The sequence below is a fragment of the Astatotilapia calliptera genome, chromosome 13 (assembly GCF_900246225.1).
Source record: "Astatotilapia calliptera chromosome 13, fAstCal1.2, whole genome shotgun sequence".
In the NCBI taxonomy this organism is placed as follows: domain Eukaryota; kingdom Metazoa; phylum Chordata; class Actinopteri; order Cichliformes; family Cichlidae; genus Astatotilapia; species Astatotilapia calliptera.
In genome coordinates this window covers 14,740,907-14,764,668 of record NC_039314.1, presented here as the reverse complement: position 1 = coordinate 14,764,668, position 23,762 = coordinate 14,740,907, and the positions used below count along the sequence as shown (strand labels likewise).

General features: G+C 40.6%; 1 protein-coding gene across 2 annotated transcripts in view; it reads right to left on the bottom strand.

Annotated features, from left to right (window-relative positions):
- The window catches only part of marchf8 (membrane-associated ring finger (C3HC4) 8), a 93,562-nt gene that overhangs the window by 23,776 nt on the left and 46,024 nt on the right, over positions 1–23,762 (bottom strand). For both annotated transcript variants that reach the window (XM_026190772.1, XM_026190771.1), the window contains exon 3: positions 2,290–2,340. In XM_026190772.1, the coding sequence (XP_026046557.1) occupies positions 2,290–2,340 (51 nt within the window). The remainder of the gene's footprint in view (positions 1–2,289; positions 2,341–23,762) is intronic.

Sequence of the window (23,762 nt, the reverse complement as noted above, 5' to 3'; positions counted from 1 at the left end):
TGTTATGAAATATTCCTCTCAGGCCGATGCTGCGGTTATTTATACAGAGAGAAATCTTTTAAGTAGGTCAACAATCGAATACGAGCGCATTCATTTTTGATTTGGTCTGACTGGAGCTGATGCGATTCGGCTTGAATCCATGCCACGCGAAGCCGTTCAACATTTGTTTTGGCGTCCTTATTCTGAATGTGGCCGGAGCTCATGTGCAAATGAATGAAAACAATCAAGTGTCAGTGAAGACCCCCCCCAAAAAAAACCCAAAACAAAACAAAGACCCCTTCAGCAGTAAATAAGGTGACTCTTATCAGATGTACATTTCACCAAGATTCAGCTTTACAAACATAAATTAACTTGACCTACATTTGATATTTTTTCTGCAAAGAGGAACATTCGAGTCACTGCTGCAAATATGAACATCTTTCATCTCATGCTGTCATAACTGCAAAGCGTGGAAACTTGTAAATACACTGCATATATGCATAAAATCATCCTCTTCAAGCAGCTTCTAGGGAAAGTGGTCTCAGGGAGATGCCGTCTTAGTGAAAACACATTACCCACCTACAATAATCCACTGCTAAATCTTCTCACTTGGAGTCTCTGTCAAAAGATTATTGCACCATTTCTTTGTCTGCGATTCTCAAAACGGTCCACCGACTCAACCGGGCAACCTTTACAGTCATAATCTGACTCGCTCTCCAACTCTGAAGACTCCCAGCAGGCTTTTCCATCCAGAGAACAATTTATACCAACTTAATACCTGCCAGTCAAATGCATTTCCCTTTAGGAGCGAGTAGGAAACACCAGCTGCCAGACAGACCGGTGATTATTAATTAAATCTGTCAAAGTTAAGAGCTTTATTCAGACTTTATGTCTATCATTTCATTACAAACACATTTGTCAGAGGAATGGGGATCTATATAGGACATTCAATGACAATGGACTGCGTCTGCAACCTGATGAAATCCACCCCTCCATTTATGAATGAGATTTGTGTAGAACGCGAGTGACACTGCTCTCTCTCCACAGACACTGAATAAAATAATTACACTCCATTGAAGAAATAACCTGTTTCTCAAGTGTAAGATGAGATGAACACCACTCAGGTTGTTTCCTAACAGCTGGCTGGAGCGACATATTTAAAGAGCAGACAGGAGAGTGGTGTAACCCTGTCCTCCTAGAGTAATTAAGTGCATTTCCCATTTACTGCTTGTTTCTAGGCAAAGTGGTGCCAGTCTTAGTATCGTAACTTAGAAGCTATGAAAAGTCATGGGAAGATTAAAAACTTATCACACATGAAAACACCCAGATCAAAATTATTATATGATTATATAACTTTATAGTTTTTGCTTTGAGGATTGCAAAAAGTTTTGTTTGCACGTACTCTAGGTACAACGTTCACAGACTTTGTACTCACTGCCGCTGCACTGATATAACAATCAACTGTAGCGCGCTATAAAGTCTGGACCTCCCGGATTTAACTAGAGAGCAAGAAGTCATTGTAACTAAGGCTAGGGTGCAAATTGGCTTCTTGGTGTAAAAATACATTTCCCTTTACACGGATTATCAATGGTCTGTTGTACTGCTAAAAAAACGTGGCATTAATATATATTTTATATCAAGTTACACATGATATGTTGAATGTCTACAAGGTATGGCACATATAACAGATTTATTTGCCATCAAATGGGCATATTTTTGTAAATGTCAGCCAGTTGTTCCCCTGCAGACATGGAGTGGCACACTGCCTTAGAAAAACTGTATTTTTGTTACTATAATCGTTATCCTGCAAACGATCAGTGCATTTGTCTCTCGGGTGCAATACCTCTCATCTTGCTCATGTTTAAAGAGCGAGCAGCTCATGGATCAAATGTTATTGCTGGAGCCTTCCCATGGTGACAGAATGACCCAGACATCTATTAGCACAAGTAAAGGTTTTATCCTCTAAGAGGCTCATGAGGGGACAAAAAGACATTTTCAATGCAGGCTGTAGCTTTACCTATGGGAGCCATGAAGCATAAAAGGAAAGAGAGAAAACGTAGAAAGACAGAAGTCTCAGAGGTTGATCAGAAAGGTGGCTCTGATTATGGCGATGTGATGAGAACGAGGCAGGTCATCTATCAGCTGCTTACACTCCTGTGCATGTCTACCTACTCTGTCAATCTCCACCTTCAAATACAGCTCACCTCACTGTCATCTTCTTGTCTACAAGTGTGCTCCCTTTTCTCTGTGATGGACCCAGGCTGTACATCTTCTATTCAAATTTTTCTCATTTGTATGTGCTTTGCTCACCTTTGATATATTGCTGGACCGGCTTGCTGAAGGACCCAGAGGCTTTTCATTCTGTAAAAGATAGAACGACAGCTCCAGTAAGTGAAAAACATTCAGAAACACAAAAATGCCATCCAGTCCATGCATGCACTCTGCATACTAAAATCAGACAACAAAGTGAAAAGCTGCCTGACAGAAATATGTGAAATGATAGCATTATCATGGTAATGTTAGCATTAGCAATATTTACACTGCTCACTGGGTTAGCTTAGTATGCTAACCTTTGACAATTTGTACTAAGCACGTCGTTCAGCATAAAACCTGAAGGTATCCGAATATTGTTAACTAAAAAGTTTTCAAAGGATACATAGGGCTGAAATGCTAAGTCCATCATTACTGCTTCCATAGGAATTAAGAGGGTATGTAGCAGCTAGGTGCTGCTAACTAACTGCATGTGATAATCAGTTCTGAATTCCTCCAAAAGTGCAGAAGTTCAGAAGTTTCCTAGTGAACATTCCAGCAAATTCTCCCAATTGTCAGACTACACAGCATTAAGAGAAATCGCAAAAATCCCAAAGAGCTAAATGTTAAATGTTATGTTCATGACAGTACAATAAGAAAAAAAATCAAAGTATAACTTGTTTGGAAGGTTTTGCATGTTTAAAGCCTCTTCTCTCTAAAAAGAACATAGCAACATGGTGTAGGTTTGCAAAACTGCACCTGAACAAACCACAAGATTTCTGGAACAATGTCCTTTGGACAAAAACCAAAACCAAAGTAGAAATATTTAGGCGTAATGCACAGCACCATGACCAAAGACATCATAGCAACATGTTGAATGTGACCTGGGGACTGGAAGGCCCCCGGGTCACCATGAACTTCTCTATAAACCAAACTATTCTAGAGTCAAATGTGAGGCCATCTGTCCGGCAGCTAAACTTGGGTCAAACAGGAAAGCAGCAGCAAATCTACTACAGCACGACTGAAAAATAAAAGAAGCAGTGCTGCACAGATCCAGTAAGTCCAGATCTCAACCTCATTAAAATATTGTGGTGGGACCTTAAGAGAGCTCTAAAGAGAGAGAGCTGTACCTGCAAATCTTAAGGAGCTGAACCAACATGGAACAGAACAGTGAGCCAGAAGCCAGAAGATTATTGTTATTATTATTATTGGTAAAGGTGGTTGCACAGGCCACTGAATCATGGGGTGTACTTGTTTTTTCAGATGACTACATAAAGAAAATTTTCAAAAAGCTCTGTAACATGACTGTTGTTCAATCTGGGTGAACGCAGCAGACCAACAGAACAACACTACCGTTTCTACAGGCATGCTGCTGCTAGGGCGTCTTGAAAATAACCCCCCCCAAATGTATGATAAAATAAATGAAAAAACTCAAATACGGAAGGCTCAAATAGGCCCGATTCTTGGTCCTTCTCAGTGTAATGCACTACATTTCTTAGTATCTCAAGGGCCTGCAAGCATGTGCTGTTTGGCATTTTAAGTTGGTAAATCTAGTTTCTCTGGCACAAGACAAAAGGAGGACAAGCCGATTGTATAACGCACCCATCCAAACTCCAAATCAAATTCAGTCACAATATTTGTATCATTACCCAGCGAGCAAAAACAGGCAAGTATTTCCAGCGTTCAGCATAGTCAAGTTTTATAATGATCCTCGAGTCGCACTAAGTGTTCTCGGCTTGCATCAGAGACCGAGACAAACAGCCGCTGGGGCGCTGTGCTGCATTCAGTGCTGTTATTAAGGCTGGGCATGGTTCCTTAATGAGTAATCAATCATAGTTACATAACATCCAAGTTCACACCAGGTCTGACAGGGCTGTGTATGAGTTGGACACAAACAAATCTTTGCAAAGAGAAACCAGCTCTGTGGGGAGAGTTTTTCAAATTTATGAAGACATGAAAGTACGGCCCGATTAAACTGTTGAGGCGTAAAAATTGGCTATATTAGCCCCCGCTGAATTCTGCCTCCTCTTCCTGCACGCTGTAGACCACACATTGTGCGCTCAGAGACCCTTAAACAAGCCGATCCCCAGTGGTGATTAGTGCAACGTGACCAAAATGTAATGTGTCAATGAGTTAATTAGATAAACTGTTAACTCTTAACTCTCCTGCACTTATAGAACACATTTTAAAATGTGTTGCTTTACAGATGACTTCAGAGAGCTTTTCTCATTAATCTATTTATAGGATTCGGATTCGCTCAAAGACACTTCGGCATGTGGAGACAACATGAATCAAACCACCATATCTGCGGTTAGCTGACAATCCACTCACTCTCCTGTGAGTACCAATCATCCCTGACATTTAATACTGCTTTATTCACCTTCTTACCAAGTATGTTTTGTGCTTATGTTTGCTTAAGTGAAAACATTTCTACTTGTTTCAAGTCGATTTTCTTCTCAGTAGCACTCTTGTTCAATTCTTTAAGAGTTTGTTTTAAGAACAAAAGTTAAGTTTGGAGGATTTTCTTTGAGAGAGAGGGAGATCCAAAGAAAAAAAAAAAGCCAGAAAGTAATCACATCAAATAATTTACAACAACCACTTTCTTGCTGTTTAAGGCATTAAACAGCAAGGTAGCATCAGTCAGGGGACCCTTAAAATTAGAGTGACAAGAGAAAAGCGCTACACCTAAAATGTAATTTTTACTATTCATTTGGTGGATTTTTCTCCCACTAATTTAACCTTATAGGACCTGGCGTCCACATATGTGGACATCACATTTTGGGTTATTTAGACTAAAATACTCAATTTTGCTCTACATGGGCCTGATATCCACTTACGAGGACATTATACTGCTACTGTTCTATCAACATTTTAAACGAATGTCTTCATATGTAGCTCTCATTTTTCTTAAAAACAAAAATAAGGTAAAAAATTATTTGTTTTTACATTCATCGGGCCCCAATCAGCCCAAATATCAAAGAGAAATTAAAAATGCATGCTGTGGAAGAGTTCGGGTCTTAGGAGGTTAAAGAACATGGTGTATTTTTGAGTGTATTTAGGCCCCAGGGCCTTTTGGGAGTGCCTTCCCATTTTCCTACACACAGAAAAGCAGTATTTGTTTTTGGAGATATAAACACTGGGAACTTTTATTTTGCTAATAAGTATCAGCAGCCGAAGTGTTATCTCCACCATTTTTTGCCAAAACAAGCCTACACCCACACCGCACCACTAACAGACTCTACAATATGTTACAGTTTCTAATTACTTAAGTGCTTGACGTGTCCTAGCTGTGACTAGTTGCCATAGTGACTGAGGACCGTTGTATGTCCCGAGTCTCAATCACTTGCTGCATCTCCCCGCCTCCTTATATTTCCGTTCATGTAAACATAAGATAAAACACGAAGGATACTTGCAACACACCCACCACCTAACGCAGACCTTCCTTTCCTTCTCCCGTATTTTCCATGTTTATGTGGCAACTTGGATATCGTTTCTTAGCTAAAACTATGTGATTAAAATCTCTTAACTAGTAGAGTTTGGACAATGCACTCATATGCAGGTGTAAAAATTCCTGACCTTTAAAGTATTGTCCTACTGTCTTGTGGTCTTTTGTGGAGCAAAGTGCTGCAGCAGCAGTGAACGCAACTGAAGAGGAGGCAGCGTTGACATCTCGTGTCATTGTTTGTTGACTCAAGCGTCAAAGTTGCGGTGATTATCTCCAATCTCAAAATGCTTTTATCTCAAGTTTAAATGGGAACTCCTCCAGTATGATGCACTTCCTGTTTTATATTGCCACATAACTTGAAGCACTTGACACACAACAAAAAGTGCAGCGATTACATGAAAACATGGTGAAAAATGAAAAAACATCTAATTACAAAAATGTACTTTTGCAGATCTAAATGCATGAAGAACCAAGATGGTCTCTTGCTGTGCTAGTGGATTAAGGTGAAGCAGTTCCTCCCCATTTCCATGTCATTACTTCTTCAGTGCATTCAACACAATGGCACAAAATGGCAAATACAGCTCTCAATGGGCGCAATTTGTTCAGCAAATCAATTGTCAAATAGTCGAGGAGCATAAAAATTCATTTTTTCCTTCCAGGAGATGACAGCGAGGGATAAAGGGAACAGCAGACTAAAAGAACAAATTGATGATCCTTGCCCTTAATCCTTCCTTCTTGGTTAAAAAAAAGCAGGAGAAAGCGATAACAAGAGCACATCCCCAGACTGAGGGGTTCTGGAAATAACAAGGCCACAAATGGACTCATGGCTTTTATAGACAGCAGTGATTAGAGCAGACAAGCTGAATACAGATGACAAAAGAAGAGACGGGAAATACATCTTCATTTGTCGTCTCGTTTAAGCACAGGTTACAGTTAAAACCCCGCACTGCCTAACTGTCTTTCCTACAGTACAAGGTCTGCGAGTCACCTTCACTGCCACGTCTGTAGACTATAAAGGGTCTGCTTCTCTAAGCTCATGCATAATTCTGATAAAGGAGAGCTCAGGTTTCACAGTCCACTGTGCCTGTCCTTCTCCACCTCCTCTGTGGGTCTGTTAGCAGCTCCAGTCTTTGATAACACAACTTTCATACTGGACTCTGAAGACTCTGGCTTGTAATAGAAGAAGCTTAAGAGAGTACAGAGGAGGAGAGGTCATATTCGGGGGGATCACTGTGTTTTTCAAGGGTCTGTTCTTAGCCCACAGAGAGAAGGGCTCAGCTCACTTTTATGGAAGAATCTCAAGATGATAAGACTTGTGAATTTAACCCAGACTCTCTCCAAGTTCCTTTCATCACCAGAAGCCATTTGAACTTGTCAAAGATTGTTTCTTTGTTCAGTTTTCCACCAATAAAAAAAAAAAAAAAAATCACTCATCAACAATTTGTTTAGATCATCATTATATACCTCTATTTTTTAGTAGGGCAAACAAACGTAATATGAAACATTTAGCCTCGTTAATCACATTACAGGTTTTGAAACTGAAATTGCGATCTATACTTAAAACCTAGAAATGAACCAAATTGTCGATTAGAAACATCAGCAACAACTTGCAGCCAGTTTTTACAAAAGTCAGTTTTTGAGAGCCTGCAGCTAACTCATTTTCAAGCATCTATCCCAGTTTTTCCAAATTCAAGATGATGCCTTTTAATGTCTTGTTTAACCCAAACTTTCATTACTGATGCACAACCAGAGAGTAATTAAATGTGGATGGAATAAATGTAAAAAGCTTTGAATCGTGTGCTGTTGGAGGACGGATAGTGGTAAGAGCAAAACTGTCCAAACAGCCCTCCAGTAAATGTCTGATTTTCTACTGAAATGCTGTTTTAGAGAAGTTAATCTTGCTAACAGCTGCTTCCGTCCGCTTTCCGCATCATTTCTCGCCATTGTCGCACCAGAATAAAGATAGGTCTTGTGTTTGAGGTCAACAGCTTCTCAGAATACTAACCTGAGACTTACAGTCAGCAGGACTGTTTAAAGCACCATCTGCTCTTTGCCTGAACCAGCAGCTGCATCAGTCTCAGTATCGACATGAAGCAGGGTTTAACACACGAGGTCACCAGTGAGAGCTGCTTGTCAAGTTTGCCATCCCACACTTTTGCACATTTTAAAATACTTCGAAAATAAATAAATAAAAGAAGGTACTTTTTTAAGTGCTGAAAAAATGCTGCTTCTTTTATTTAGGATGATTTTTAACACTTTTTCACTGCAAATCAATGTGAAAGTACAATTCACTCTTCTCAGTCTGTGTGTATTATTTGTTGTTGCCCTCTCAAACGTTTGACTTCACCCACTTAAGATTCTTTCAACGGTTCACAGAGGACATGCCTGGACATGCTGCATCTCTGATCCATGGAAAGCACGATAGTAATGACGGCTCACGTTTGGCAAAGGCACTAGAATTTATTTTACGTCTTTCTTCAGAAAAAGGAAACACTGGTGTTGCTTACTCACAGTAAGTCATTCAACTTCTATTATCAGAGCAAAATAAACCGTTCATCATCATTACCAGCAACATCTCCTGCCTGGAATAGTTTAATCATTTCCAGCTTTCAACGCTTTCAACTTCCTTAGAGACAAAAACAGAACAACAAAGACGACTATAATGACAAATGATCAGGTTCAACAACAGAATCACAATGGGGGGTTTTCAGGGAGGGGGGAATAAACACCTTCATTAGGGTGTCAGTTGAAGGATAATTGGGAAGAGTAAAAATGGATGTGGGGCATTTTAATAGTCACCTTGAGAAATGGGCCCAGTCAAAAAAAAACCACCTTTGTTCAAAAATGACTTGTAAATACAAAACATCTCAAACAAAGAAGGGTTAGCTCTCTCTGCCCTGTGCAAATAAAGCAGCTTTCTTTTTGCCAACGTAACAATAAAGAGTTGTAGTACCTCTTTATCATCTCCTGCTACAAATTGCTGACATTGTAACAAGATGAGGGGGGAGGAGGAGGAAAAGACATAAAAAGTAAGAAGCAGAGGAGGCAAATGAATGATTGCTATCAGACAGTGGTAATAAGGTGACTGTCGAAGGAATTAAATCAGCAAAATTAATGGACAGATGTACGTGTGTGTGTGCATGTGTGGCGTTTTTTTTCTTCCTCTCTCGTTCATTCTCTGTAAATTCATTACCAGAGGTGGGACCAAGTCATTGTTTTGCAAGTCTCAAGTAAGTCTCAAGTCTTTATCCTCAAGTCTCAAGTCAAGTCTCAAGTAATGTCAGGCAAGTCAGAGTCGAGTCTCAAGTCACTGGTGTAAAAGTCCGAGTCAAGTCACAAGTCTGAAACTTTGAATTTCAAGTCCTTTCGAGTCTTTAAAAAAAAAAAACGAAAAAAAAATGTTGCAGTTATGCTAAATGTAAATATTAGACCATGTAATTTTTAAATCTGTGTTTTTCTCAACACATGACAAAATAGTGAACTTAGAAAATATACACAAATTGTGAAATTGCACCTCTTTAAAATGCAGCTCAATTAAACCTAGCTCCAAGAATAATTTTCACCGACGGTTCTGAGATAAGCTGCATGTTATTCTTGGATGCGGTTGTAGGACCAGCTTTAAAATCGCATGACAAAAATATCATACACATTAAAAAAAACTGCATCACCAACGTAGCCTGGACAACATTTGCTAGTTAGATGAAGTCAGCTATCTCATCTTAGCATATTTATATGCATATTTATAATTATACGGTTCTTGGAGTGAGTGCATACACTCATGAAGTTTAGTAACTTCAGGTCACTGCAACAAGCCCAGGTACAGTTTACCGACGGATGGGTGCAGGACCTTGAAACGCACCGTGTAGAACGAAAGACCATCGTACGTATCATAAGTCTACCAGTCTCACAAATTGTCTTCATAAATACACATTCGTTAACCGTTTATTAATAGGACCTTTGAGCTCAACGGTAATTAATTAGTAGTGGAAATAATTTCTGGTAGCGTTACAGAAATGTAGCAGTGACAATAATATTGTATGCTGTAATCGTACTGGACAATTAGTGATACAAAACAACTGTTTTATCCTGTGAATAAAAGTATATGTTTTTGTCAATGTACCATAATAACAGAGGCGAAACGCAATATTGTGTCAGGACAATTCACTATTTATGCACAATAAATAAAGGAGCATAGCGCGACAATTTCTGTTCAGCGCCAGACTTGCTTGTAACCTATATCACCAATTATGTTAAGAAAAATGACGCATTAACTACAACAGCAGACTGACCTTTGTGTAAATGCTTGGAGCAGACTAACCTGTGAGCTGGAGTGTTCTGGGACGTTATATTTGATCTTAGAATGGCTGCAATCCAGTCGCCTCTTTGTTACTTCGGAAACATGGCTCGAACAATTTCTCTTCAACGATGTAATCCGATAACAACCGATCTCTTTACCCGTCGGCTTCCCGTGGCTGTCATGCGACCGGCTATTGCAGTTAATAATACAACAGCTTCTTGACATTTTTGTGTTTCTTTTTATCGCTGTGTAACTGATTTTAATTGAAAGCCTGCGTGCGCTAGTACCGCTTGCCACGAGTTCCCAGAATCCTTTGCGGTTCTACCCGTGAATGACGTCACATTTTCAATCTCTATATAATATGCATGTTAAATTTTATATTTGGGGTAAAATATCAAGTCTTTTCAAGTAAACCGGTTCAAGTCCAATTCAAGTCCCAAGTCATTGGTGTAAAAGTCCAAGTCAAGTCACAAGTCTTAGAACATTTTTTCAAGTCAAGTCTAAAGTCATAAAATTAATGACTCGAGTCTGACTCGAGTCCAAGTCATGTGACTCGAGTCCACACCTCTGTTCATTACAACTCTACACGACCTCTGCAGGCTGCTGAACTCTTCGATTCAATAGAAGATGTATCATTCGTTAATCACCACAGCTGAATGACCCACAACTCAGCTACGCCTCTGAAAGCTTAAACAACCACAGCGCTGCAAGCCATAGCTTTGACTTTTCCCTGTGCATGCTGTGTGTTCCCCCCTCTGCAGCAAACAAACAATACCTACAACCAACTGGAAACCTATTGATTTGCCCCAAACTGCAGTTACTTTAAAGCCCATTTGAGTCTGTCTCCAAAAGCTAAATCCCAATTTGTCTTTTTGTTAGTACCATTGTCTCCATGCTACATCATAACAGGTCTCACTGGTAATAGGACTACTGCTAATCTTGTAGACCTTCCCTCTCACCCTTGCTGGGATGCTTCTGTCACAAATAACCCCTGACACTCATTTCGACCCACTCCACCCTGACTGCACTTTCTTCTTCACCTGTCCGCTGCTTTGGATGGCTGACCCCAGGTATTTAAACTCATCTGCTTTCACTACCTCTACTCACTGTTACACCTGTCTCCCTCTCATTCATGCACCTGTTTTCTGTCTTGCTTCTACCGACTTTCGTTCCTCTTCTCTCCAGACTCTCTTCCACCTGCTCCCTACTCTCACTATAGATCACAACGTCATCTGCAAACATCATAATCCACAGAGAGTCATGGCTGACCTCATCTGTCAACTTGTCCACCATCACTCCAAACAGGAAGCGGCTCTGATGTAATCCCACCCCTCCCTCAGACCCTTCCACCTGTCACTTCTCCTGCACAGCCCTCACACACATCCACTCCAGACTTCCTCATAAAGTGACACGGTTCCTCTCTTGGCTCTCCTATCAAACACTTTCGTTAATTCCACAAAGACACAGTGACCTTTTTTATACTTCTCCATCAGCACTCTACAGCCTTCAGAGAGTTCCATTAGTACAAAAAGGTGCATGAATATAAATTCCTTTAAAGTAATTCAACACATGGCAGAACATACTCCATTCAGAATCCAATCCATTACAATGTTGCCTTCCTACAACCACATTATTTGACCAGTTCAATACTGTAAATAATCCTTAAAGTCTTTAATCTCAAGGGTCAAAATCTGAAATGGTGTATTTGTTTGTGTTTTAGCAGATAAACCCTGGTGGGTGTTATGGATTTAAGAAGGCAAAAAAAGAAGAAGCATAAACAGACGAAATTAAATAAAAGCTGTGTGCATGCACACTTACATTACCCACACAATTCACACAAAATGTGTTACTATTCAATTTTCACATTTAAGTCTTCTGTACGTTGCATACTTGCAGAGAAGGCTGAAAACATGACCAGGCTGTTAAAGCTCCTGCAGCGTACACCCACACATGTACTCTGATCACCCAGAACAACTGAAAACAGCACTTTATATTTCATCTGCAGAAAAAACCCTAATTTTACACATTTACTGCACTAGAATTCCGAATCTTAAATTTTTATCATGGAAAGTTGTGCTTCCATGACACTTTCATGGACTTTCAGGTTTGTTTGCTGTTCTTGTTACAGTTTTCACTTTGCCTTTAACAATGTGATATCCCATTGCTGATTATAATTATCTTTTAAAATACAATTATTGACATAATGATAATATTACATATTAGCACGACAGCACTTTGGGATACAGCCGCTCTACCTCCTTTCATTCCTACTTTGAGTGTGCATTTGAGTGTGCACACACACAAACAAAACCCCGACACAATAAAGTTAAACATCAACATGAGTGACAGTAATATTATATGTTATTTTTATATATTTTTTGTACTACTTGTAGCATTTTTTGTGTTCTGGTTTTAAGCAAAACAGGATTCAATCACATGAACATCTGCATCGTAGGTTCCTCCTTCAATGAAGACTAAGGTTTAAAAAATAGGTTATGAAAGTGACTTCTGAGGAAGTAAAGTTTTGCAGACTAAAGGCACAAATGCACACACGCGCACACGCATGTACACACATGAGCACACACACAGTTTTTAGTTGAATCATGGTGGTGCTTTCTTCTTTTGTTTTTGAACGCACAAGCTGCAGACAAAAAGGCACAAGATCTTCTTTCCGAACGCAAATAATAAAACGAGATCACATAAAAATCACATAAATCAAATGCCATCAATGTCAAAGATTCCATTATCAAGACACTCGTAGCCTGGAAGTGCAGCTGGGGCGCACAAGTGTGCGCACAGGACAGACTGGAGATAAAGGGATATCCGAGTAAACACCGCTCTCATTCGCTCCTCTGTTGTTGAGATTGTAGTCACACGTCATCACAATATCAAGTATCCACAAGAAAGAGTGCCATCGAGGGAGGAAGCTGGCTTTCATATGGTTTCCTGTCCTGTCAGAGTCCAGTGGCCACTTAAAAGGGAAATACAGGCTGACTCTGAGGGGGCAGCTGTGCAGGAGAGCAGAACCAGATGAGCGAACACAACTATGCGCAGTACCAACCATTAATGGAGAGCTCGGCTGACCACAGAAGTTCCAGCAAACCTACAATAACTGTGTCCAGGAGGGGGAAAGAGGCATGATATACAAAGGAGGTCATGCACTTTAGAAAAATAGGTGGCAAATTGAACAAATTACAGATTTTTAGGTGCAGCTTTCTCCAAGATCTATCCTTAAATTGGATGCTGCAGTCTTTTCTGTAGAGAGGAGGAAATGATTAATCAAATGGCAGCCCTAAAGTGTCGTTGCTCAGCATCAGTGTGTGTCTCTATGCACTCGTGTAGGCGTTTAAAAAAAACAAAACACTGTGGAGACGTCATGAGAAGGAGACAAACCCCCCACTCCACAGACTGTATCTGTGCATTAATCGACAGCTTTCACGCCTCTGTGTGCGTTATGTCTGAGCTCTCATCAGACGTACGTGAGCTTGTGGTTTTCCCTTCTTCCGCCTCTTTTGTTCTGTCTGTCCCCCACCTTCTTTCATCTTAAGCATAATTATATCAATATGTCCAAGCATGAGAGACAGTGACCATCACATGCAATGCAGTACTGCATGGACGGTGGCCTATTCTATAGTCAATATAAAATTCACCAACAATGAAGCACCACAAGTTGGTTCTATAGTAGCTGCATGACAAAGTGAAAGCGATGTATGACCCGGGCCCGACTGCTCTGAGAAAGCATCAAAAGGTCCAAAGATACGGTGAAATATTTTTGTCACTCTACATGAAAGCCACATTTCCTCATTAGCTGCACTTGGGCGTGCACTCTCCTACATGACACAAGTCATTATTTATAACTTGCGTGAAAAAGTCAAGCTACAGATAATTAGTTCAGCGGAGTGCCTCCTAACTAGCTGCATTATTAGTGTTTGAACCCTTGGTCCCCTTGTGATAAAATCATTACACTGGCAGGCTCACAGAGGCAAGCAGGAGAGGAAGGAGAGAAATGCTGACCGTGAGTCATCACATCAGTGAACTTTCAGTTTCAAAAGGGAACTCGCAGACTCTATTACTGGCACTCAGTTTAAAAAAAAACAACAAACAACAACCAAAAACCGGAAAGAGAGGCCAACATGAAGTTCAAACACGTCTTTTCTTTATAGCTGGCAGCATTTAGCAGCTGCTCAGAGAAGCTTTAGCACCCCCCTTTTTTTGGGAAAATCTTTTAGTATGTAGCGTGAAGAGTAACAATGGCATAAACGCGCAGCTCTCAGTTCTGCCGAATATTAAAACCGCACTTGTGGGTTTTCAAAAAGGAGACTTTTTTAAGGGGAAACAAGAAGCAGAAGTGGAAAAGAAAGCAGCAAACACAGGTCCTGGTGCAAAATACTTCGCAAAATAAATTGTCAAAAGAGCACTGGGAAGGTACCCTGAAACTCCTGCAGCCTGTGCATCACTATCCTCTCCTTTCTCGGCCTCATCACCTTCTTGGCTCCTCTTCCTGATTTCTCCCTTCATCTCCCCTCTAGAGCAGGTTTTAAGCCCTGCCATGACATGTGACTGCACTAATCTCCCCATCACCCCCGTTACCAGCTGGCGATTTGACACAAAGCTTTGCGATTTGGTGCATCAGTCGATGATGTGATATGCCAAGCCACTGACTAACAGGGAAAATACATATTTAGATGTCAGACTTCTCTGCCGCTGAGACCTTGTGCGTTTATCTGGAGCAACTGTGTTTAACTATTAGCAAACACTCACAACAGCACAGGCTATTTTTTGCACTTACAGTTAAATGACAGAGCACATGACCAAAGACAGGGCTTAGTTTACAGTGTCCTGTACTTTGGCCGCCTGTTATCAAACACGATGACAGCACTCAAACTGAAAACAGTTTGAGGGAAGTTATATACAGTATGTCTGCGCACCCCTACTCATCCTGAACAAAAGGTCACCGGTACAAGAGAATGTGGGTCAACCGTTCACGCAGAGGAGATGGCGGAGGCTCCCCTATAAAGACAAAAAAAACCCAAAACAAAAAGATGCATGTGGGTACATGCACCGAATACAAACGTGCAAACAGGATCCCTCAGCGAGAGAGAACAAAGTAAACAAAAGACACAAAAGGAGGGCAAAACAAATGTAATGTACTCTCTCACACACACACAGCCATAACAACCACCATCACAGTGATAGATGGCTGTCTCTGTTCATTTTAGTCTTCATTCCTTTCTCTGACACATACGCATGCACGTAAAGAGACACATTCCTGGCAACTCTTTCATCACTCGGCGACTGCAGTGGAAAGAAGGCCTCAGCATAGCAAGCAGTGATATGGAGACCACAGTGAGCCTCACTTCCTGTTTATTATCACGATCTTTTCTCTGAATGAAGCCTCATACAGGATCATTTACTGTATAGACGTACACACGATGAAAGCAACGTTTCTGACAGGATCTATCTGCATTCGTCCCCGAGCGGGAGCAGCAGCAGTGTAAATAAACAAGAACAACAATGACATCAGTACAACTCACAAAGAAAAGCAACACAAATACACACGGCAGCAACATCACCAAGAGGAAGAATCTGTACCTGAATCTTCATCTTCCAACAGGAATTCATGTCTGGATCCTGGAGTCACCTCACCCTTAGTCACACACACATAAGCTCATCCACCCACACACACACACGCGCGCACACACACTCACCCTCTCACACTGACAATGGCCGTTCAGGGAGGTTGCATGCCCCCTCTATAAATCCCTGAGGTGAGCTGAGACCGAGAGAGAGAGACACCGAGAAGGAGAGACAGCCGAGCCAATGCGGAAGTAACAATGTCAGCCGTCGCCGTGGCGACTGGAGCTACCTCAGCAGAGTGCAGAAACAAAGACAGACACAGGAAAAGATAGAGAGAGAGACGTCAGAGGGAGGGAGAATAAGTGGCTGCCCTACATTTCTTTAAACAGACACACACACAAGCACACACATGCATATACAAACACAGAGGCTGAGCTGCTACCGACGCTGCTGCTGCTGCTGCTGGCTTGTCCAGGCTTGCTCGCCCTCTCCCACACACACAAACACACACACAGAGTCAATCTGATACTGTAATCCCATTGGCTGAGCCACTTCCTCCAGCTGATCTTGATGAGCAACGGGGGGAGGGGCAAATGTTGTTCAATCATTCAAGAGAGGGAGGGTGGTGCCCTTTAAATAGACTCCCTCTGCTCGGTACACTGAGCTTAACCTAAAAGCACCTCCCTCTAACCCTACTTAAGCTTGTCCTACACCAACACACACACACACACACACACATACACATACAGAGCCTCCTCCTTCTCAGTCCATTACTGTTTTAAGACAAAGAGTTAGCCACCAAACCTGTTTTAAGCCACTGTCACTGTCCACCAATCCGAGAGGGCCTTACTGCCGTCTCTCCACCAATCCCCGGCTGGCAGCAAGGGATGCAAGGTGGAGCAGAAATGACAGAGGGTAATTTATTACACACATCCTCACAGCTACATTCAAGGACAAAGCTACAGTATAGCAGAATCACCCAAATAAATACTAGGACAAAGGGGATGAAACATAATAATAAACACACCTATTAAACCTTAAATACAGCCACGACTGACAACAGAACTGGTAGTTGTGGTGGTGGTGTTGGGGGGGGTGCAAGCAATTGAAGCATGCAAACATCCCGTGTCTGCCACCAGCAGATCACATCCTGCATGTACAGCAAAAAGTCCCACAGGGCCCATAAAATTTGACTGTGGGTCACTCTGGAGTATAAATCCCTGCTTCATATAACATTAACTTAACCTGCCTTAACAGTCTCACCTTCCCTCAGGGGATCAATATTGATTAAAGTGTTGCTAAATCGACCTTTTCTGGACTTGTACCTTGCAGGCTCAACAACCTCAGAGCCCACTTAATGAGAATGAATGATTTTAAAGCTGCGTTATAAGTTATCTGCTGTGTACAGAGACATGTAGATAATGTATTATTTGACTTGTCTTATAGCTTTTGTTGAGCTCTATCGTTCAACTCATTTATTATTCTAAAACTATGTTGTAACAAAGTACAAATACTTCATTACTGTACTTAGAATTTTCAGGTATATGTAACGTTTTAACACAAATGTCTATACTTTCCATTCCTCACATTTTCAAAACAGGCTCGTTACTTTAGGTTTAATGCATTTGAGTGTAGTTCTGGTTTTCCAGCACTACACGCTTCGAACATCAAACCAATTATAGTCTAAATGGAGGAAAGAATAACATTCAAAAAATGATCTTACGGGTGTATTCATCACTGGTGCTTGAAAGTTTCCAGTTTTCTGTTTTCTGGAAACTTGAAACTTAAATGTCGTCTTTAAAGCCTTTTGGTTTCACTTCTGTTCTTTAAACATTGATGAGCCACTTCAACCAGTCTTAGGGTTCCGCCACCTGCTGAATCCCACTTTAATGATTAAACAGTTTTTTAAATAAAAATAAAAAAATGAAAATTTTGCCCATGTAATAGTTTTTAATACATTAATATAAGGTTCAGTTAGCGCTGCACAAAGCTATAAGAAAGGTCCTTTTCTCAGTCACCACGGATGACGCACTAGACTTATTGTACTATGTAAAGAAAGGCCAGGTCCTTTGGATTGCATAACAAGCTAAGCGGCACTTTACCTTATTTGAGTAACACTGCTTAAACAGCTTTGGCGTCGCAATAGTCTTAGAGCAGAGTTGCTGGTCCCACTCATGAACTTTGCCCAGTCAACGCAACAGAGATTTTAACAACTGAACAACAACAGCCACATCGCAGCCATGCATCACACTTTGAGTGGAAAATAAATTTACTCAAGAATAGATCAGTTTACCTGAACTTTAATAATTTGCTTCTACCGTCATTAATATTAATTTTAGATATTAGACATTAGAATAATTACACTTCTTAATCCTCTACAGGGATTAGCAGGTTAAGACGTTTTTGAACACTCTGAGATTTGAATATTAAACAAGAAATAAAATACAATTAGTAATAAAATATAATTTTCTATGTATTCCTTAGTTATTTGTTTACTTGTTTATGCCCTCTGTGGCATTCAAAAGACAAAAAACTAGCGTTACCAACAGCACCCTCTGGTGGACAAAATATGCAACAACATTGATAACATAGGTGAAGGGTGTTTCTTCTATCTCTTCTTTACTGTTTAAATTTTCATTTATCTTTCATTATAAATGCCAATACATATACATATAATATAATTTATCTAATAACAGCCCACCGATAAATTAGTCAGGCTCTAGTCAATAATAAAAGACTAAATAAACAGTAAATAAATTACTATGTAGTATTGCTAGATATTCTGAAAGGTAAACTTTCTGAGAAGTGATTTTCAGTATATTATTAACATCTATTATTCTTCTGAAAGTAGGACTTTTACTTAAATCTGTAAGCAGTACTTACTAAGTTTAACTTCCTCTATAACTGCTGATGTTTTCTTGAGGTCTGCTGACACAGATTTCCGAGACAAAAAGACAAATACTCCGTATCCCTCAGGTTTACAATAAATAATGATTCCACATCATGTGGCACCTATTAGATCATTTTCTTGTGAAATACCACGAGGCCAAAAATTGTACAAAATAATGCAACTATAGTCAAAATAATGAGGAAAACTATGTGATGTGGTTTAAACGCGTATATCAAATGAGCATTCCCACTTTACCAAATCTTTTAAGTTTTCCACTGAAAGTGAGATTTGATCATGCCACATTCTCTCGAGTACATCAAAGCAGAATAAAAAGTACAAACCAGCAAAACAGGAGCAAGCACAAACCACCGCAGTCTCTAAACGAACACTACGAAATTGGATTTCCCCAAGTGAGGAGGTTTGTATAATGAACTCCTGAATCCATTCAGCGGGGCACAGTTTCTAAAGGTAAAGACGATGCATCGAATTTACAGCACATTATCACAATGTCGCCAGTCTTGTCACTCCAGCAACGGTAATCTTTGTAAGTTTCACGACAAGCTCATATTATTTAATCTTGGAGGGGGAAAAAAAGCAAGACAAAGATGAAAAGATCAGAAAGCCAATACAAGAACCATCAGCTGTCAGATGATGCAAGTGCAGCTTTTTCTGGTCAGTCAGCCAGCAGCTCTACGCATTAACATAACATGATGAGGTGAAGATCTCTCAGCACAGGTGTCAATAAATATCGATCGCAAATTGCTGATAATTACACTTTAATAGCAGTTCAGGGCATTCGACCCCACTGTTGCGCTCCACAACGTCGTTTACCTCTATATCACCAAAGCCTCTTCAAATGTGATTGGTCAATAGAATTTATGGTAGAAACAACTGCATCAAAAACCCTTTTACAGAGGCTACAGGTTGGATGGAGAGGGCATACAAAAGTGAGAGACACAAGGCAAATATTCGAGAGTTGGATGAGGGGGTGAAGTTTAAGGGAAAATGTGAAGGGACGGAGAGAGACGGAAAGCGGAAAGAGAACTTTTGACAGGCTGATTTCTACAGAGGGAGAAACATGTCAGATATCCCGCTGGGTGTGAAATTGAGCTGTAATAGCCTTTTCACTTCATATTCAAATACAGTCATGCATACTGATAACTACAACTCTACAGCTTGTATGTCTGCAGCATCAATCAAATCTACCTCCAATTAAGAGAACGGGACAAGCGGAAGAGAGGGGGGAAGAAAACGAGAGGTCCGTAAGGAAAGTCTCTTTAGAACTTCAGTTTTTTGGGTTTTTTTTGGGGTTTTTTTTAATATTCTGTAAAACGTTGAATAACCGCAGTGGGATCCCTTGCTACTTATCTGGTGTAACCATATGCAATTCTTTGATCTGGGGCTTTGCTTTTCATTTACATATCTCGGTATAATGCAGCAGAGGGTTGTTTCTGCGCATGGTGTATTCATGGGACAATCTCCAGATTCGAATACACAAGCCCAAACATTAAGTGGGCCGTCACCAGCGGCAGCACAGCCAGAGCACAAAGCCATCAATTCACCATCCCAAAAATAACAAGAGGCTGACAGTAGCAGTTTCATTGATTTGCAGCTCTCCCCACTACCCACTGTCCTCTTGCCCCCCTATCTTGTCATCTTTTCAATTTTGTCACCCAATGGCGCACATCTATCCCGACGTGTGAACGCCGATGGAGAGCGGCTGAAAGGGACGGCTGCTGCGAGGGCACGTGACTGTCAGCGGGGCCGATGGAACAAAACTTCAAAATGACCTCCTTCTGCGAGCCACACTTTCAAAAGCTATTTCTGTCCAGGCTGTGTGGCAGAGATCGGACTGTGGAGTGTTGCCAGTATGTGCCCGATTACAGTGTTAAACAATGACAAAACAGCACGCAACACTCATGCTGGTGCCGGTGTGACACACACGCGAACGGTATTTAAAGTCAGCGGAGAAGCCCACATGGAAAGTTTACCTCAATTAAACTGCACTAATTCAAAGGCAGTTCATCAACTTAAATTTGAGAAAGACTTCAGTACGATTTCAGAAAGAAAGGCACTGATATGCTCTGAGCCTGTAAGCTTGAGGACAGTAAGCAAACAAAACAACAAACTTTTGAAATATATTCAAAGCTACATTGAAATACAGTATATACAGAGAACACAGAGGTTTCTACAATTCTAACCAGCTGAAAGTCAATATTTGGCAATGACCACCTTTATTCCTTCAACACATCCTGAACTCTGTTAGGAAGCTTTCTTGTAATTTATTTAAGTAGTCTTCAGGAACAGTCCTCCAGCCTACTTGAAGCACATTCAAAGCTCTCCTTTGGATGTTGGCTGTCCTTTTGTTGTGTTCTCTGTCAAAATGATCCTACACTGCTTCAGGCCAGGCTCTCCATTTCTCTTCCTTATGAATGGCTTCTTGACAGCCATCCTTGGCTGTTATCATTGTTATCATTTGTGATGAGGCTTCTGCAAACAGTAGATGGATCACTTGAAGAGTCAGATGCATCTCTCAGGTCCCATGTCAGGTCTTTGCTGGATTTGTTCCCCTCTGTTTCTCAAGGACCTGACTTTCACCTACTGTTCATCTGTTATACTTTTTTGTCCTTTTTCTTTTTTAGGCCTGACATGTCTTCTTTTGACTCCCCTTGTCCATTTTCTTCAAACTGTTTGAGAGCACGCTGCACACCATGCCAAGATATGCCAAGCTTTCAGCTACAAGCTCTTTGGGAGTCAATTTTTATCTTTGGCATTTTTCATTTAAAGAAATATGAACAAATGATGTGTTTTTGTGAGAGGCTGACAGTAACAAAGTGCCTAAAGATACAATTTAAAGTTGGTTGTCTCTCTAACTTGTCTGTTATGTGCAGACATAGCAGTGGTTCAACAGTTGAATGATCAGCTGAGGTCAGTGAAGAAAACAACACACACACGCACACAGAGGTATAAGGACTGGACTGAAAATGAGTGAAGAAGCTCTCACTGTTAGAAGTAAAAACAGTGAAAACCTGCTCGAGACCACTTTTCAAAACTACAATTACGTCTGGCTCCTTGGAAGAAAAACAAAGAAAGAGGTGGCTCGAGGCTTCTCAAGATTCAAACGTTGTCATCATGTTTAAAAGCAGGAACATCTCGTTAGCAGTTTTAGCCTTTTGTACATTCAGTCAAAATAATGGACATGTGTAAAGATAATGAGTAACTTATGTATGTGCTGATGTACATATAATATTTATTCCAAGCCTTGTCTGTCTTTGAAGAGTTGGAACTAACTGATCTAGGTAGCGGTGTTCCAGACACACAGGGGGCCTGAGCTGGGAAAAATGATTTATGAATTTATAAACTCATGCACTTTCTGTGATTCAAAAGCCAATTTTGCCACCGTGTCTTGTCTTCAAGTCTTTTATTATTCATCTTTTTTATTTACATGGCACTACATGATGCACAATCCTATTAAAGCTGCACAGTTTTTAATCAATTTACCTCAGTTTCACACAAATTGTTTTTCTTCACAGCAGCGTAGGAATTGGAGGAGCTGGAAGTGACAGACACGTTTGAAGATTCTCAAAATTCAGCCAACTGGTTTTCTCCTGGGCTCTGAGCTGCTACGTTTACGACAGACACATTAAATTTTGTTCAGCCTGTTTCTCAACTAATCTGTCCCCAGTGGAGAAATCTGAACACATTGTTCTCCTCTGTGAGCAGCATCCAGAAACGTCAGTCGTGATGCCAATCCTTTTTGTCTCCGAGCATCCCCCTGCTGCGGACATCAGTACAGATCAGAAAAAGCTAAATATCACTAATGAGTGAGTCACTATCGTGGTGAGGAGCAGAACAGGCTGTACTTATTATTATGGCGACAGAGGAGTAGCTGCAGTACTGTTGACAATAAGCAGAGACTTCATTTAAGTGAACTGTACTATGCATGTTGATGAAAACTGAAGACAATCACAAACTACCTGATTTAAGTCCACAGTGCTGGTAAATGTGTGCTTTTGCTAAAGTGTTTTCATTTACCAAATGCTTCATGTAGGGGAAAAAAACCCAACTAATTTTCTGCAAAAGACCATCTCAATTCAGGGCGGTATCGTTCTTATCCAGCTTTGGATGACAGTTTTAAATTCTTCCCATTGCAACGCTCAAAGAAACAGCTGTGCTCTTTTCTTCATCAGCGATTGGAAAGTTCCCCAGATGTGCTTTGGCTAAAGTAACCAGTTGTTCGTCATGCTTTAAATCCTTTCCTCCGATTTGTGTTTGAAAATACTTCCAGCTAACTATAAACTACACCTCCGCGCCTCTCGCACATTTTAGCTTTCAAGCCAGCGTCTCCTTTAACCCCTCTGTAGGTCGACGCCTGGCGAATCCACTTAAAAAAAGACGGATTTTCTTTTGTTTGAAGTCGTTCTGTTCGAGATTTGCTTTGATGTTTAGCGTCATTATCCAACCACATCATCCAGCTTGTACCGGAGCTTCAGCTGCCGGATATCCGACCTGATATCCCACTGTAAGATGTGTCGATAAAATTAGGAATTTCCCCTCAATAATGGTGGCGCTGTCCGTGCCCTGAGGCAGGAAAACAGCCTTAAATGATGATGCTCACACTGATGCACTTCAGTATTGGTGAAGTGCATCAGTGTGCTGCGTTCTTTGTAGGGCCTGCTGAATGTTCTCGGTAGCATGAAGTTGCTTGTTAGCAACCAAGATATTTTTTTTATTGAAACCATCCCAACACAACGCTGCATTTTACCTAGGTCCTACGCTAACACCGAGCTCTGGGGTTCTTTCATCTCACTGATGATTCCTTAATGCACCTCGATGTAAAATAGCTGCATTAATAAATTATATCCACATAGTTTCTTGAACTTTGGAATGACAAAATTAATGGGATATACTGATTAAAAGTCTTCTGATGTCTTTGCAAGGCACAGATCATCAAACTAAAACACTTGGTGTAGTAACCATCGCACACTTTCATCATGATTCATTGATTGCACAGCAGGTTTGATAACTCCTGGAGAGATACTCATCTTGTGTGTTAAACAACACTCTCCATCAGCATCGTTAAAACTCCAAATGAAGGAATATTCTTTAGAAAAGCTGAGTTGAACCTTTGAGACAAGATGCATTAAAGCTGGTTTCAATTTTTTTTTTAAGCGCGCAGGTGCTCAAAAGCTTAACAAGACATTTTATCATGACTTTTGCCTTTAATTTGCCATTCATCTTCATTAGCATTAGCCAAGGCAATTACATACTTCTATGAAGATAATTTGAAAGGACTTATTGTTTCTCACCTCTCCACTGAAGAC